Source organism: Zeugodacus cucurbitae, chromosome 5 (assembly GCF_028554725.1).
Source record: "Zeugodacus cucurbitae isolate PBARC_wt_2022May chromosome 5, idZeuCucr1.2, whole genome shotgun sequence".
NCBI classification, from domain to species: domain Eukaryota; kingdom Metazoa; phylum Arthropoda; class Insecta; order Diptera; family Tephritidae; genus Zeugodacus; species Zeugodacus cucurbitae.
In genome coordinates, this window is record NC_071670.1 from 67,204,657 (window position 1) to 67,223,279 (window position 18,623).

Genomic DNA, 18,623 nt, shown 5'->3' on the forward strand with positions numbered 1-18,623 from the left:
ACTTTCATGCAAAATAAATATGCATCCTTTACTCAATAGCTTGCCAATGCTTGTCCACTCATTACCGAGCAACCATTTTCAACAGGATCATAATATATAACAGACGATTGTAAACTATACAGTAGCTGTCAGGTGTATTCGAAAATATCGGTCGCGTGTGCCGCTATTTTTATTTTGCATTCGCAAATATGTACACAACCCCCAGCAATGCCACATAAAATGTAAATTTTAACCTAAATGCCATGGATAATATGAGAAATATAGTATAGCTGGTGGCTGGAATGAGTCGTATATACCTACAAAGCAATATTATTTGTTAGCGCCATCTGTACTATAACCACATAGGAAATACTCGTAAAACGCTAAGTCGCGCGACTTGTTGCTAAAAATGATAAAGCCAAGTTGTCTCCTCAAATTCCAAATGAATGAGCGAGCGTTTATTATGCCCGCGAAACGCAACGACCGGCTTGTGTAAATATACAATGTGAGATTTTTATGGTCTTTTATGATCGGAGCTGAGCGTTAAGTAGCTAAATAACATATGACACCGTTGTTGATGGCGGCAACAACAAGGCGGCGATGGGGTGGCGTGAAGAGTAACGATTCGAGTTGGTAATAGTAGATGCGATTTGTTATGTATATATATGGATGCCGTTGTATATGTTATTATATATATTCCAATGTACATAGACAGTTGTTTGTGCCGCTGTTGTTGTTAAACACAAAGTAAATAGAGAAATCCCTAATTCTATCATATTTTAACAGTGCAAGTGACATATTTGATGGAAAAATTAAATTTATTTTATTACTAACTTAGTATAAAAAAGTTTCTTTTTATGAAATTGTATAATTCTAGTTTTCTAAAAATAACTGTACTTTTTTGAAATTATAATTTTGGTATTAAAAACATGAAACATTTTAATAATTCTATATTTTTAGCTTCGCTGAGTGCTTGGGAGGAGGCTTTCTCGAATATTTTTTTTTCTATAATTTAATTTAAATTTTTTTTCGCCTGATTTTTTGTATTTGTTAACATTAATTGGTCTAAATTCTTAAAATATCAAGAATTATACTCGTAGTACAAAGGTTGAGTAAAGATTAACAATTGTATATACCGTAACGTATTTTGCCTAGTGAAAAAGTCACTATTTTATAAAACGATTTATGTATATTTAAATTTGTTGACATTTGACCTTTAAATGTTTTCTAAAGTCACTCCGAGTGTCGTTTTGAATATATGGGAGCTATGAAAGGAGGTTACTAGTTTTCAAACATTTTTGCTATAGAATCACATTATCCTAAATTTAATATTCTCACTTTATAGCGCTATATCGCACAGTAATCTATATATATGATATTGAGTCACCCGAAAATTCGAAGATCCTTATATTCGGAAGAGATTTCGTTGGCCACAAAGCCTTTTGAAATTCGCAACAAACGCTGGCATCCTAAAGGATGACTACTCCTCATTAACCAAGTGACGCCACTCCATCTGGTTTCACAAAGGACCAAAACTGGTCTATGTGTGGCATTGTAGCCTGCCAGAGTAACCTAACCTAACCTATATTCTACATACATATGTACGGGTATGGTGGCTAGTTGAAGAAATTGATAAATTTCGTTAATTTTTGTAAGAGAGCTTCGACATATAGAGAGCATAGTTTATTTAAAATAAAAATCCATAATTTCCTTGATCCCTGACTTGTGCCGGTGTTCAACAAATATCGGGATTTTTTTTATAAAAAATGTGAAAAGCATGTCAAAAATTGGTTGGAGTTTAAAATGTAGTAAATGTAGTAACTTAGTTCCAAAAACATATGAACATTTTGAAAACATATTTTTTCCTTAAAATTGCTCTTAGACCTTTCCTTTTGCACAGGACATTTTATTTTAATATCCAGATGGTAGGTCTTTATTTATAGAATAATACCCAAGCATACGTCACAAAGGATAGACAGGGCTCGGCAGTCAGAGGCATAAACTTCATATAAATACAGTCCAACTAGTTTTAAGTATCTAAAATAAGGATTGAGCTTCCAGAAAATAAAAGAAAATTGTTTTAATATACATACATATGTACATATGTATTTATAAAAACAATAACTAAGAAAAATGAAAATTAATAGTTAAAAAATACCAAAATAACTAGCGAGCGCTAAAATAGTTGATTTCTTCATATAAGGATATAATAAATATCACTATGTAGGCTTGACATATTTTAATGACGGTTAAAGATAATCATTCCTACTAAGTAAATATTGTATTAGGTCTACAAATTTGCTTCCGCCGTTTTCTAATAGAAAACTACACTGGTCGATTAAATCGATTAAATCGTTTTATATCGATCTTGGACATTTGTGTCAACATTACCCTCAATTATTATTCTCAACTGAAAATGGCACTTTTTGAGCCGAATTCTCGACATTTGCGGGAAATTTTGCTTTTCGCTTTTAGAAAGTGCGGCTGAGGCTCATCGACTGGCTGTCCTAAGTGAAAGAACATGTCGCGAATGGTTTCAACGTTTTAAGAATGATGATTATGAAGCCAAGGTCATGCTCTGCATTTGGTGGGACCAGCTGGGGGTGATATATTATGAGCTGCTAAAGCCAAGTGAAACCATGACAGGAGATAGATACCGAACGCAATTGATGCGTTTGAGCCGAGCACTAAAAGAAAAATGGCCACAGTACGAGGAAAGACACGATAAAGTCATTCTCCAGCATGACAATGCTCGACCTCACGTCGCAAAGGTGGTAAAAAAATATTTGGAGACGCTGAAATGGGAGATCTTACCCCACCCGCCGTATTCTCCAGACGTTGCTCCATCTGACTACAACTTGTTCCGATCGATGGCACACGGTCTAGCTAACGAGCACTTCAGTTCTTATGAAGAAATCAAAAATTGGATTGATACTTGGATCGACTCGAAAGATGAGGAGTTCTTTCGTTCCCGAATACGCATGCTGCCAGAAAGATGGTCAAAAGAAGTAGACGGCCAATATTTTGAATAACATTTTTGTAACCGTTTTTAACAATAAAACCTTAAATTTGCAAAAAAAGGGCGGAAGCAAAGTTGTAGACCATATTAATTGAATTCGCAATATTATCGTGCACAAAAAATATAAAAACATATCTCAATACAATATACAATAGTATATTCTTTATATAACGGTTGCGTATAGCATTAATACAATAAAAAAATATTTCCTTTTCAAAACTGTGTCGGATTATTTACTAGATGAGTTTCAAAGAATGTCATACAAAAGGATACTTAGAAATTAGAAAAATTTAATCCTGCGCTTCTAGACCAATCGAATAACAGTAAATAGTAGCAACAACTAATTTAACAAGAATCAGTTTTATATAGTCACGTAAATGTGACACGAGCGAGTTCTACATAAAAATTAACAAAATCCTCAACACTAATACAAGCAACATAGTTCATATCCATCCAAATATATTTCCATATATAGATCTATATATGTATGTATATGCTCTTAAATATCCACTCACATACCGGTACATACATACTCGTCGTATAACTGCAAATGTATGTAAGTAATTGCTTGCTGAGCATGATTCTCAACTCTCCCATTTCGTTTGTGCTGTTATCAGCAAAATTGTCGTCGGCGTCGCTGTTGCTGCTGCGTTCGGTTTTGGCCCACTAGCCGGGAGCGTATATAAAACTCTGTTGTCCATCGTGTTCAACATCAGTCAGTTTAGATGAGATCTTGCAATTGGTTTTGTCATTTGGGCTACTGGCTTAGACTGCCTTCTTCTTCTGGCACTGACTTCAATCACGCTTACTAAATAAACAACATCATAATTGACTTTAGCTTCGGCTACTGATCTCGTTTGACGTAGTATTCACTACACTTCACTGTGTCTTGTGTCATACATACATATTCGTATGTACCGTAACAATATATGTAAAAGCGTAATAGTGAAAATTAATTAAAATTGATTGTGCTGATCATTAGAGGCTTCCTTTCGTGCGATCCAGGCATTAAGATTTCAGTTGTGATTTAGCCGTTGCAGTGAATTGTGGGCTAGTTATTTGTGCATTCCGCAGAAGTAAATGTTTCAAGTGATTAGAATAAATATTAGTTAATCGTCAAATACGGGAATTTTTGTGATTTATACTGAATACTAAACTTTCTAAGTGAATTTTGAATTTGCGTTAAAAAAATGTGTGAATTCAAAGAAAAGCAAAACAGTAGCGCTCCAGGTAAGAATATTCATAAAATTTAGTTATAAAATTCAAATTATTAAATTAAAAAATTTTAATTTAAATATTATATATTTTTTTAGTTAAATATTTTATTTTAAATAATTTATTTTAAAGTGTATGGATATTAAAAAAATAAAAAATAACTTTGAATAAGCTAATTAAAATAAAAAAGAAACATTTTTAAAAATAAATGTTGAGATTAAATTTAATTAAGTTGAAAATATTTTTTAAACATTCATATTAATTAAATTAAAATACATTTTTTAAATAAAAAAATAATTTTTTATTTTTTTTTATGAAAATGAAAATATATTATAATAAAAAAAAAACAAAATAATTAATTTTAAATAAAAAATAAGAAAAATAATTTAATTTTTTTTATATAATAAATAAAAAAAAATTATAATTTTATTTAAGAGTTTCCAGTATGTATATAGGGAACATTTGAATATATTTTATTATTAAGAAAATATTAATAATTTTTCTATGAATTCGTGATGCCACTGATAAAGTGTTTTTTTTTCAAATGAATAAAAGTAATTGTTGCGACTCACGTTTATAATCGCACGTTTCTCTTACCTTTTATTAATTGCTGCAAACATTCCAGCTTCCCACGCAAAATGTGGTTTTATATTAAACTCAATTATTAAGTGCAAACAAACTATTTTCTAATGAACTATTCGCAAGCACGAGCAACCCTTTCAAGTCTAGTATTTCCGACAATTATTTGATTTATAACAATTAAATTTCTTAATTCTTTAACCGCAGAGGTGACAAGTTAATGATTTAACAAAACTTACGCCACATAACGATATGCATGCAAATTAGGGTGATTTACATGAAGAAATGTGCTTAAAATTCATACAAAGAATATTTGCACATTTCCATGCTACCTTACAAGAGGAACAAGAGGAATTTTGTGGATCAAAAGTTAGGCTAAAAACATACAAATATGCCTTAATTACACAAGTTCATACGCCTTCCATAGAGATCACATTAACCTATTGAAAAATCGACTTCGAAAATCTAACAAGTACCAAATACTAACCACAAACAGATCCCAGTTAAAAACTTTCGGGATCTTTTTAACATCGTACATTCTTTTATTTAAATGAGAATGTCTCTTACTTTTAGAACACCTCGAAATTATAATATTTGTTGAGGAAGAAAATCACAATCACAGTTACTTTGACAGCAATTGTGGCGCATGTCAGCAACGAAAGTTGTTCTGGAGTAAGTCTGTTCATTATTGAAATGGCAAGCCAAACTGTGTATAAATCAAGTAATAGCTGTTAAAAAGACCAACTCCGGAGAAAGCATTGCCTCATTGAAAACTATACGTGTAAAAAACACACGTTTTAATTAGATTCTTATCAAGTATGTGATAGAAGAAAAATAAATAAAAAAAACCTCAAATATTAAATATTATACAGTGGAATTTCCATAACTCGAACTTTTGAATTGGCAATAGAAGTCAAATTTCATACAAATTTCCTTCCATAAATCGAACTTTTCAACAAGGGCAAAATAAAAAATTTAAAATTTTACTATCGAGGCGGAATTTTAAAAGATTTTCATAAATCGTGTAACAAAGGCATAAGATACAGATGTCAAGAGCCAACCAATAGTAAACTGATACAAACAAAATTACAGAATATATGTTTTAACGTATTTACATAAAACTTTATGCGAAGTAAATAATTAAAACTGTGAATAAATCTATATTTTACAGCTTTTTGGAAAATGTATGTTTTAATGAAAATTTATATAACTCGAAGTCTCTCTAAATCGAAGTATTTTTTGTGGATTATGGTGATTCGAATTAGAGAAGTTTCACTGTACATTAGTACTGTAATGGATACATATAGACTTTGGTAATTGTAATTAGGTCATTTTCTTCTCTTTAAGTCTTTAACTAATTATAATAAAAATTATAATAAATACAATACATATATTTTCTTTAATGATTACATTGTCAACAATTTTTAATAATTTGTCTTCAAATATTTAATATTTATGAACAACCACACTTTAATCACTGCCACTATATACAGGCATACATTCACATATAAGTACGTGGAATACAGAGATAATAAAACGGTAATCTCGTGCAAATTTAAATGCAATAAAACTCAACTCACCGCTTCCATTTAAATATTTATGAAGAATATACATACCTGGACTTGCGTTTTGTGCAGTGATTCATCAATGTTTACATTTGAATCTCCATAGGTACGAGATGTGTTCAAAAAATAACGGGAATTGTAAAATTATCAATTGTCCATAAGTGCAATTTTGAATCTTTTTTATATTATTTTTATTATTTTGATATTCGAGTACATGTCTCTGAAGTACCATACAATTTTCAACTGTATTCATTGTTTACTTTGTCTGTCGCAGCTGATAAAGTTAGACGTGTTTTTATGAGCTTGGCGATTTTCACTTGTTAAAAATCAGAAACAATGCTGTAACAATGTCCCCAGTCTCCATATTCGCCAGACCAAAAATAACGAGAACCTTAAAAACGCTTACAAGCATTCGAGAAATCGCTTAAGGAGCCAAAAGTTATTCCAAAAATCGAGTTTGAGAGGTGTTTCGACGAAGAACCGCTGTTATACGTGTATAATATCGCATGGAGACTATTTTGAAGGCGACAACATTAATTTAGACGAATAAATAATTTTTTTTCAAAAAACGAAATTTCCCGTTATTTTTTGAACACACCTCGTATGTACGTTTACATTTGTATACATTAGTAGGAGTAAAGTCTTGGCGAATATGCTTAGCACTTATGCTCGGATTATGTATTGTAATTCAAAAATGTTTGCTATGCTGTCACTGTTTAAAGAGAAATTGGATCCAACACCAACAGATGTTGATATGCTAGGTATAGAGTGTAAAATTACTTGGAATAATATCAACATTTATTATGAAGTTGAGTTGTAGTTGTAAAGCAGCAATATTTTTGTTTGCTTGTAATTTTCCAGATATTTATTTGTACTTCGAGCTAAAGAAATTATAGTCGAGTACTTTGAAAGAGAGATTTTTATTGGTATTTGATGGATGGTATCTATAAATTCCACTGCTAGTCAAATTTGCAATAAAATATGTTGTAATTGAATTATTTATTAAAGACCCACTTTCAATTTACAATAATTCAATAATTTAAAATTTTTGAATACTTTACACATTCTCACCAATGAACTAATTTCGCAAGAATGCACCACTCAACTCATTATTGAATTATTAAATAGAATTGAATAAAATGTGTCGCATATGGTTTGCTGAATTTCGAGTGCTTCAGTTATAAGAAAGCGCGTGTGAAGGGGAATTAAAAAAAAAAATAGAAAAAAATTGCGCGTCAATAAAAAAATAAAAATAAAACTCACGCGACACTTTTGTATGTTTATTCTATTTTTTAGTTGATTGGAAGTTACAATTTACGCCACGAACAAAATAGTATCTATGCTACAATGTATGGATCGATACTAAAAGATATTCGAAATATTTATAAATTGCGTGTGTAAACAAAAACAAAAAAAAATAACTCATACGCCTCGCACTTCAGTTTAAGCTGGTGCTTGAGTAATCATACTAATCACACTCATACACGCTTTGACTAGTATTACTACTTTCCGAAAGGAAAGAGTGCTCATAGTAAGTGCTATAAGCGCATAGGCCCAACACATGTAAGTTTTATAACGATAATGGCGTCTTCGTAATGCAACAGACAACCTTTCATCTGAGGAATCAAATTTTTAAGTGGTTCATTGACCGACTGGATGTTATATAGTAATGGAAAGTATATTTAATTCAACTGATTAGATAAATATACTAGAAATATATGCCTACTCATTTAAGGCGGGCAGTATTTTAGTTATTATACTTACTCAGCGCAGAAATATGATTGCAATATATTCATCTCTATTGCGCTAATTATCAAAATGAATGCGATGCTTCTTATTTTACTTTTGTTGAATAGTAAGTTAAAGTGTTTGAACTCATTCACTAAAAACACCAGAAGCTACAAGTTTTATGATAAAGAACCATACCTCAGGAACTACTCGACCAATTTCAACGAAATTTGGTACATACATTTTGTTTGACACTCTGATGTGATGGATGGAAAATGAAATGAAATTGGTGAACAACCACGCCTATGTAACATATAACACAATTTTGAGAATTTTAAAAATCAATGAATATGTCAAAATAAAACATTACACAAATACAGTATTCCATGTGTGGCATTACTTTTTGAAAAAATTGACTATACTTTTCTAGGTCCCAGATATCGAATATAAATACCCCAGTGGATATTTTTTTACCGCTGTGCCTCCTTGCCAAATGAGTCATAACTTCCCCAAGCTATTTTTCAACCATGCTGTTCACTTTATACCGTATATAATGGTTATTATCTCAGATATTTTAGTGAAATTAAGTGAGCGTATATTCTTGAATATAATGTAGCACGGAATGAAATCGATCCAGGGATTACCATGGACCTCATATGCTATATTTAATTATTTTTATTAATTTTGGGGACTTTATGGCGAATTTAAATTATGTATTATTATTATTTTAATCTAATTATATAAATTAATTGCGAGAGTATAAAATATTAGATTCCACTCGAGCTATTCCTTACTTTTTTCTATCTTCGAGTATAAATTTTCAAAGTTAGACCGGGCCGTATATTGACCTAACCGCTTAAAGAAAATAATTTTCCGAATTCTATAAAAATGCATGAAGATTTCTTAATTTCATATACAGCATAAGCAATTACTGTACTATTTCCTATCCATTTAGAGAGTGTCACCACAATGAATTATTCCAGAAAGAACTGTCATTTGTTCTATACGCCCATCACAAGCATAATTATAAACATATGAATCTACTTATGTATGTACATATATATGCCATATGACCACTCATTCATTGTCCACACACACTTGTTGCGCACTTAAATTAAAATGTCAAACGCAATGCAATTTCGTACTTCATTTAATTTATTTGCGCAAAGCAGTCGATGCCTGCTCAATTAATTGACTAACTGAAGATCCACAAAACAACAAGAGAAAGCTAAATTAATATCACATAGATATTTGCATGCAAATTCGCATTCTTGTACATCTGTGTGTATGAACTTATGTTTTTTTATTAAATTTTTTTTTTTTTATAAAACAATTAAAGCGTGCTGAGCCATATTACTATGATAGGAAACACGTTATATACATATTTATAAATGCAAATTTTTGGCATACTGAATATTTTATTGACTTTTTTTTGCGGTAATATAGACTCATTAAATGTCTAAATTCTCAGAAACTCTCGAATCAGCACGCGTTGGTATTAATTACTGGTTCTCATAAAGAATTATTTACGCAATATTATGGATATAATGAAAAGCATTAATGGCTGTTACCGTTTATTTTGAATAAATTAAAAAAATGCTATTAAATTGTATTATTAGGCAGCTAAATAAAAATAAAATAATATTAACAGATGGTTTTGTTTCGGGAATGGCGAATCGAACAAATAACTGGTATAATAATTAACTAGTGTTTAAGTTTAAATCAAATCACTTTTATAGTACTTCAATGTCGCTTAAGAAGTATATTTCATAAAAGAGAGCTCTATCTATATAACACACTTGAGAAAATTATTAACTTGGAATTCATTACAATTCTATTTAAACTTTGATTCAAAACGTGATCGTTTGCAGTTGATTTGTTTATTGGGGGTGGTTAGCTCGATTCGTTTATCACATGTACTATATGTTCTGCAGTCGTATTATTTTTTTCATATATGCCTAAGGGCTCAATTGAATTCTTTGCAAGCCGATTAGTCGTTTTCCGCATATGACACGTGGCAATTGTCAGCAGGCAATAGGTGAAAAGCTGGAGATTAATTGAAACTGAAACAAACATCTGGACTCATGACGCATGTTTTCATCTTTTTTTTTCGAATTAATAAAGTAATTCTGGCAATTGAAAGGAATTTTTATAAATTTTATATCTGCGATTTCAGTGAATGTCAATTTAGTTAACCGAGATCTTATAATTTCCGTGGCTCAAATTGAAAATCATGTTTATAATTATGAATAAATATGTTTAAAATTAAAACAGCTGTGTTCAAAATATAACGGGAATTTTTGTCTTTTGAAAAAATATTTATAAATAGTGCACATTCTAAATTATGCACTTATGCCAGCGCTTCTTCCAATCGTCGGAGAACTTCTCAAACTCGATTTTTGGGATTGGCTTTAGCTCTTTCAACGAATTCATTAGCTGACAATTTATTTTATTTTAAAATTATCTTCATGGACGTGTACATAGGTATATCATAAAAATAAAATTTGACAATTTGACAAAATTCCCGTTATTTTTTGAACACATCTCTCATAAATTAAGAAATTATTAAAAAATTATTTCAAAATAATTTGTAATGGTATTTATTTCATACATATTAATGATAATAAAATAAATATTATTAATTTAATAAAGAAAAAATTTAAATATTTTTTTGTCTTTTCTATTTTTTCAGCTGAGAGCACGAAACTTACGATCGCCACAATCGAAGGTGGTAATGTCATCGCTAGCATGCCAGAACCTGGAAAAGGCGCTGAATACTTTGAGAACGCTTTGGAAGCGACGAGTAAGTGCACGAAATCTTAATAAATTACAATTTTATAATTTATCGAGAATTATATAAGTATACATTTCTTAATAATACCGACCAACATTTCTTTACAGCATTTGGTAAATTCAATTACCTACTCATATTGATATCCGGTTTGATACTGGCCAATGTGCTGCTCGAAACACTCGGCATCAGCTTCGTATTGCCCGTTTCACAATGCGATCTCAACTTGACGATACAGGAGCGTGGCATACTGAGCGCGATCGGCTTTGCGGGCATTATTAGCAGCTCACATCTTTGGGGTTTCTTGGCAGATACCACTGGACGCAGAAATATTATACGTCCGACATTGCTGTTGGGTTTTGTGGTAACGGTGCTTTCGAGTTTCGCCACCAACTTCTGGTTAATGGTCATACTGCGTTACATCAATGGCTTTTGGTGAGTACATGGCAATTTGAAGTTTGGAGATACATTAAAATAATATTATCGTGTCTAATATTACAGCATTTCCGGTGGTTCAGCCACAATTTATGCATTTTTGGGTGAATTCCACACCGCCAAGAATCGTTCACGCGCCATTATGGGTTCTGCATTTATTTTCGGCGTTGGTTCTATGCTGATGCCCTGCATAGCTTGGTTGGTCATTAATCAGGAGTGGCGATTTGTAATTCCCTACTTGGGCATCACCTACAAGCCTTGGCGTTTCTTCATGGTTGTTTGCGGCATACCCGGTTTCCTGTGTGGCTTGGCGTTGTTCAAGATACCAGAGAGTCCAAAATTCTTGCTCAGCCAGGGACATGATGATAAGACACTTGAGATACTACAAACAATGTTCCATGTGAATACCTGCAGACCACGTGATGAATATCCGGTAAGTTCATAACACAAGCATAGATTTTTGAGCACCTTAAATTAATTATTTTGCAACATTCTTTTAGATCTCCCATGTGATTGAAGACATCGACAGCGCCATGAGTCCGAAAATCAAGCGTGAACGTATTTCAAATCCCGCTGTCGCATTGCTGCGCTCCATGTGGGACCAAACACAGCCACTATTCAATCGCGAGTACATGCGCACCACTGTGCTCATCTGTTCCATACAGTTTTGGATATTCGTTACCTCAAATGGCATGTACATGTGGTTCCCGCACATCCTCAATAGCGTCGCCGAGTTTTTGAACGACAATCCCGGCAATCGTACCTCTATGTGCCAAATCGTGTACAGCAAACAGGAGAACATTTTCAATTCGGAGAGCGCACATGGCGCCGCAACCAGCGATGGCGTCTCACTAACAGCTTCGCAATGCAATGAAAAGTTGGAGATCTCTACATATCAACACTCTCTGGTCTTGGAGGTGCTTTACGCTGTGGGTTTCGCACTCATCAGCGGGATCATCAATAGAGTGGGCAAATGCACTATACTTTGTAAGTTGTGCTTTATTTAAGGTAATTTCGGAATTGAAAATAATTTCTTATCTCTTTCGCAGTTGTATGCTTGAGCGCTTGCGGCGTCTGTGGCATTGCTGCAACTTATGTCGATATACCCATGGTTGCCGTATACCTCTACGTAGCCTTACTGCTGTGTGGCTTGGCCATTAATGTCTTAAGCGCGGCCACCGTCGATCTATATCCCACAAGATTAAGGTAATTAATAGCATTTCTGCAATTAACTTAACATGCATGAAAATAACGTTCTTTATACTTTACAGAGCTATGGCTGTTTGTATTTCTCTCATGATGGGTCGCTTGGGCAGTGTTGTGGGCGCCAATGTGTTTGGTGCGCTTTTAAGTAATCACTGCGAGACCGCCTTCATCGTCTCGGGTGTTACTTTGATATTAAGTGGCTTCCTTGGATTCCTCATTACCAAACCAACCCAAAAGAGCGGGAAGCAGCAATCTTGGCGCCGCACCAGCCTGGTCTCCATGACGGGGAACTAACTACATTATGTTTTGCCTTTATGCGCGGCTATTGAACCACTGAAAAGCTTCGTGCAAATTGAGAATTTATTAGTCGTTAGTAGTGCATGTTTTAGTGCTTAGTTTGTTAAACATTGTTGCCTGATAAGTCTGATTGTAAACTACAGCATACCTGATAGTTGTGTTAGCACTGAGAGTACTATGTACAAAGGAAAACATAATACTTACCATACTTATCGTTCTATTTAGTAAGCACTCGTAGTAAGTAGTTGTAAGAGATTGCTGTTTTAAAGCAATATGTTTTATGTGTAAGAATATTTTGAATTAAATAAATAAAATATATATTCATATATGAAATGTGTTTTGAATCCAAACTTTAAAGCTCCTAAAATACAGCATCAAAAAGCCTTGAGCAGTTGACTCTTACTGACATTCCTATATATCATAACAAGAAATTGAAATAATAGATAATAAACAAAAAAATAATCAGACCAAAATCTAATCAAATACGGGTCAATGAGTATAACCAAAAATATAAACAAACACAGATACATATATGACAATAACATAATATGTATACCAGCCGCAGTCCGAAACGTAAATCCCAATGAAAAATGTTGGCAAATCGGACGTGAATCAGTCTAAAATGTAAATAAACCCTAGCTATACGAAAATGATCCCAACACTAGCTACAGTGTAACTCCAAATGTAAGCCAGCTACTGCCCAAAATGTAAACAGTCAGAGTTCGTTGACCCCTACCCAAAATGTAAACAAACCCCTGACAGAGTTCATTGAACCCATCCTAAAATGTAAACAAACCCCTGACAGAGTTCATTGACTCCAGCCTAAAATTTTAACAAACCCCTGACAGAGGTCGATGACCCGAGACAAAAATATAAACAAACCATTGATATGGGTCAATGACCCTGCCTAAGGTTTATTTACATTTTGGTGGATCACATGATGTCAGGTTTGTTTACATTTCAGACTGTGGTCATTATATTGCTGCTGGGATTTCTGCTGGGGTCATTAAAATTTGTAAATTTTAAAAGTAGACGATTATGTTACCGTAGACCCAAAGCACCAAATACTGTGAAACCGCTCTTCGACGGACACTCACCGTCGAGCGATATTTGTCAGCGTAAGATAATGTCCGAAATGAAAAAATGTCTGCTCAAGGGAGGTGTCCGTTAGGAGAGGTTTCTCTGTATAGGGATTTTATATTTTTCAGTTGACTTTGTATCGAATATAACTTTCAATATTTTCCTCTACGATATTTTCATTTTTTTTTGCAGTTGTTTGTCTACTCTGTTTACATATAAATGAGCAGCATTCCATTCTCGTTATCTGTAATACTATTATGAAGAGGAAAGATTTGTGTGTATGTTTGTAATGAATAAACTCAAAAACTACTGTGCCGATTTCAAAAATTCGTTTACCACTTGAAAGCTACATTCACCCCGAGTAACATAGGCTATATTTATTGTTAGAATCTCAACTTTCCCAGGCGAGGGTATCAAAATGACTCCTTGATGAAGAATCTTAACCTGAAATTTAAAATAATTTTAAAATTTAAAAGTCTTGCAAGTCATTCATTTCGCGTCGCAATCGAGAGCCAGAGAGTCGAGTAACAAGCGCTTACAGTTGCTTGCTGAACAAAATTTCAAAACCTCCCAAGTACACGCTTGAGGGCCGAGTACGGAGCGTGTGCAGCGGCTTGAAGAACAAAATATTAGAAATATACAAGCTCGCACTAGGCCGTCGAACTCTGAGCGTTCCCAACGCCTTCATAATCAGAGAGAAAGACAACGGACACAAAAGAATAGAGGTCGTAATCAAGTTTTAGTTCATTGCAAATAATATATAATTTCATGTTCGAATTTTCCTCATTTTATTTTATTTTTTTTTAATGTTTATTTAAACCCGTGCGAAGCTGGAGCGGTCTGCTAGTATATATATAAAATAATATTAGAATTAATATAATTTAATTAGTTGAAGGGATAATAATATAGTTAAAGTGTTGTGTTGGAAATTAATTATTGGTATTATATTGGTGTAGTTGTTATCAGAATGTATATAACAAAATCAAAAATTAAAGTATTAAAGTACAAAAATATTTGCATTTCAAATGCTCTTAAACTGTATTCCAATTTGTATTGAAATATTCTAGTATTTTTGTAATTAAAATAATTATTAAAAAAATAGGATTCCATTAAAAAATAAACGCCCGGAAATATTTAAATTTAAAATATCAAAGATCACCGATCATTTTGCACATTCGCCGCCTAAAACTATGCTAAACACATGGCAAAGCAGCTGCGAAATATTTACGCTCTTCTCACCAGTTATAACTCAACCTAACTGGCTTTTGCTGATTCATTTTACGATCTAAACACGTGAAATGTGTGTTTTCATTTCGCTGTCTGTATTTCAAAATAATAAACAAATAGATTAACAACAATGTTAACAACATTAAGAGCGTCTGCAAGACGACAACGTACATTGACATTTGGTAATTTGCAAAATAAGTACATATTTCAGAGTTTTATGGGTGGCTATGCGCGCAATATGCGTAGGTGTAAACGAAATGATTTAGGTATATGTGTATTCAAAAACTTCAAACGAATTCTTTCTGCATTAAAAATTATTTTTTCATTATTTTATATTAAAAAAAATTATTTCTAAAATATTTTTATTACAAAATTTCGAAAAGTGTGCAAAATGCTGACGATCCGCAATATGTTCTTAGAAATTCATAAATATTTACAAAATCATGCACATTCCAGCAGCCAGTACTTATATGTATGTATGTAGTTATACACCCTTTTAATGGTATATTTTGTAACAAACTGTATAAAGACGAAAGACGACATACCAGACTGAACCGACAAAAGCCGGTAAATACCAATTCGTGAATCACACACACACATGCTTACATACCGGCTTACGTATAAACACGGAATTTCGCAATGCTTGTGGCACAGACCGTTACTCGGCGGTCGGTCGTTAGTTGCCCGAAGAATGAAAAACAGTTTTTACTACAAGGCAAAGTCAATCGTATCGGTCGTTGTACACATTATACATACACACATACAATCATATATGATTTTGTGTAAATATGTGCACTCACAGTCGGCAGCGCCGTCAACTTCAACATTGGACAAAGTGTGACGCGATAATGAATTGAAAACTGATAGCGACAGCGAACGGCGTCAGCGCGTCAAGAGCTAAGTTCAACAATTTTTATACGAATACGAGTATAAGTGACAAATTTAATTGACGGCGCCGTTGGCGCGCTTGACGCGTAGCAATCAACGCGCAGCAGCGTCGCAAAAGGCTTGTGGGAAAGCGTCATCGCGTGTACGTACGTATGTATATACATATAAATATGTGTTGGTTGGAGCTACCGACGATCACTGTGCAAAATATGAACTTGAAGATCATACAAGATGTTTGTTCGTGTGTAGCCGAAACTGAGGTGTTTTCAATTATATTTCTACTTCTTTGTGTTTTTTTTCTTTGCGCTCACACATATGTAGGTATGTATGTGGTGGTAACAATTGGTTTATTAGCATGTTTTATAGGATGTTCCGTAAGTAATTACTACGCGTATGATAAACTTAATTGTCCTCAATTGTTTTTTAAATTACTTGTAGAACGCGTAACAATTTGCAACAACCAGCAGTCAGAAATAAAAATACTCAATTGTTGTTGTCAATTGTTGTATTAGTGGTAGCCTTGATGCATTCTTAGAACGCAAAACAATTCTACTAAGAATTTATGTTATTTGCTTTTCCTGTATACTGTATATGCTCACGCGCATAGTTCACGCATATTTAAATGGAGCACACGGTGCGTATGAGTGACTTTTTCACTTAATCATTGTTTATAACCTAAAAACGCATGCAAATATTTATTTAGCTATTATTTGAAGTGATCTGTATCACGAGTATAACGCTGTATGACTATTCCAAACGTTTGCATATAATTTAATGCTGATTTAAGCAAATTATATGGTAATTATTGTATAAGTTGTGCTTTTAAGTAAAACTATGCAACAAACTATAATTGCTGAGTAAGTGGTAATGGCAATTGATTTAACGAGTGTATATGTAAAAGAATATTAAAAAATACAAATAAAAATGAGATTATATTGTCCGACACTTATTAATAGGACGCAATAAAACATTATTAAGAGGTTAGGGGTGTCAGGATTTTCAAAACGTCAATTTTCCACTCAAACACACTAATGCGAAACTTTAAATGCTTTTTTCTCAAAACTATGAACTGTTTTGAACTGGTGACAACTGTAACTCGAAAACCGCTCGGTAGATTGAAATTTCTACAGCTTTTAGAATGCATAATAAATTCAGGCCTGAACCAAAGATTTTTTGTTTTCAAAAATTTCGATTTTTTAAGTCCAATTAACTGTTGAAAAAAAAGTTTGGTTCAGGCCTAGGATTATCTATTTATAAAACTATTTTTTTTATCCGATTGATTTTAGATGAATCTCCAAGGATTTATGATTGTCACCGCAAGGACCTTTTTTTGAAACTGGTTCAACACAGACAGCTATAACTTTGGAAATTATACATTTTTTCATTGTAAAATAACATGATTTAATAGCAAAAAAAGAAAATACTGAAAATTCTAATTTTTTTGTGTCTCTGACTACCCCAAACCCCTTAAATTAAATAAGAAGTAAAGCAGTATATGCTAATATTAAATGTCTAACAAAGCCACGCCTACAACTAAATAAAGTCTCATTTTTATTATAGTTCTAGTTGAAAGCTTCTATTAATTAGGTTACTATAATAATATGTATGGCAATTTTTTATCTCATAAAATTTTAATTAGCTTGCTCTAAAAGCTAGTGTTATTGACACTTCAAAACATATTCGATGAGAATGATAAATGTGATTACCTGATAGATAATACCAGTTTTGCACTAAAGAAATATTTTCTAAAGCTATGCAGAGTGCTTTGCTTGAAATTTGCTACATGTATAAAGAAATATGGCTTATTATATATCCGTATTCCCCGGGCGAAAATTTGCATGCTGACTAATGCTTTCAAATGAGCTTAAAGAGTTTTCAACAAAATGTCTAAAGTCTAAATTTGTGGATTTTGAAATTACTCATTCAAAAATATGAATATGATCAAGTAAAATACTAATTCCAATTCTAAGCAAAAATTTTGTTAAATTAAAAAAATATTTAGAAAGTACAAATTGATCTGAGAGCCCTGAACATGTTGAAATTTTTATGATTTTTTTTTAAGTTCGGGTGTAACCGAACATTAGTTTATGTAATATTTATTATCTCATTATGATTATTATTGGTGATTATGATTATTATTATGATTATTATTGGTGACGCCTTACTTTTACGGTATAAAAGTAGTTTGAAAATCCGTATATAAGGTATGTCTATAAGGGCTAGAGGAACTATTAAACTGATTTTGCCCATTTTTGGCACAGATACATACCATTAGAAAAAACCTCTTAATTCCTATACAATATCTGAGAGATTTACCGATATGCCCATTTTTCATTGGTAGCATTAGGGTGTTAAGAAAATATTATATACCCAATTGCAGTGAAATCGGTGAAGTAGTTCCTGAGGTATGTATGGTTTCCACATTTCCCATTTTTTATAAAAATCCAAGCGCATAAGTTCAACATAACCTTTGTATCTATGGTGTGCGTGGTTATAAATCATGTTTATGCTGCATAATGAAACGCCTAAGGTTAAATACTTCAGAAAGTTTAGTTTAGTTTGAGATATGTACATGCATATATAACAAAGCTATTTGGGCAGGGCCACGCCCACG

The 18,623-nt window shown here is 32.7% G+C and overlaps 1 protein-coding gene across 1 annotated transcript; it reads left to right on the top strand.

Annotated features, from left to right (window-relative positions):
- Nucleotides 1-3,697: 3,697 nt before the first annotated feature.
- Sv2b_3 (synaptic vesicle glycoprotein 2B) lies at nt 3,698-13,113 on the top strand. Its single transcript, XM_011183384.3, has 7 exons — nt 3,698-4,228; nt 10,778-10,888; nt 10,987-11,311; nt 11,378-11,744; nt 11,812-12,298; nt 12,361-12,517; nt 12,583-13,113. Exons 1-7 carry the CDS (start codon nt 4,189-4,191, stop codon nt 12,809-12,811), a joined length of 1,716 nt encoding a protein of 571 aa, XP_011181686.1. The 5' UTR covers nt 3,698-4,188; the 3' UTR covers nt 12,812-13,113.
- Nucleotides 13,114-18,623: the final 5,510 nt, after the last annotated feature.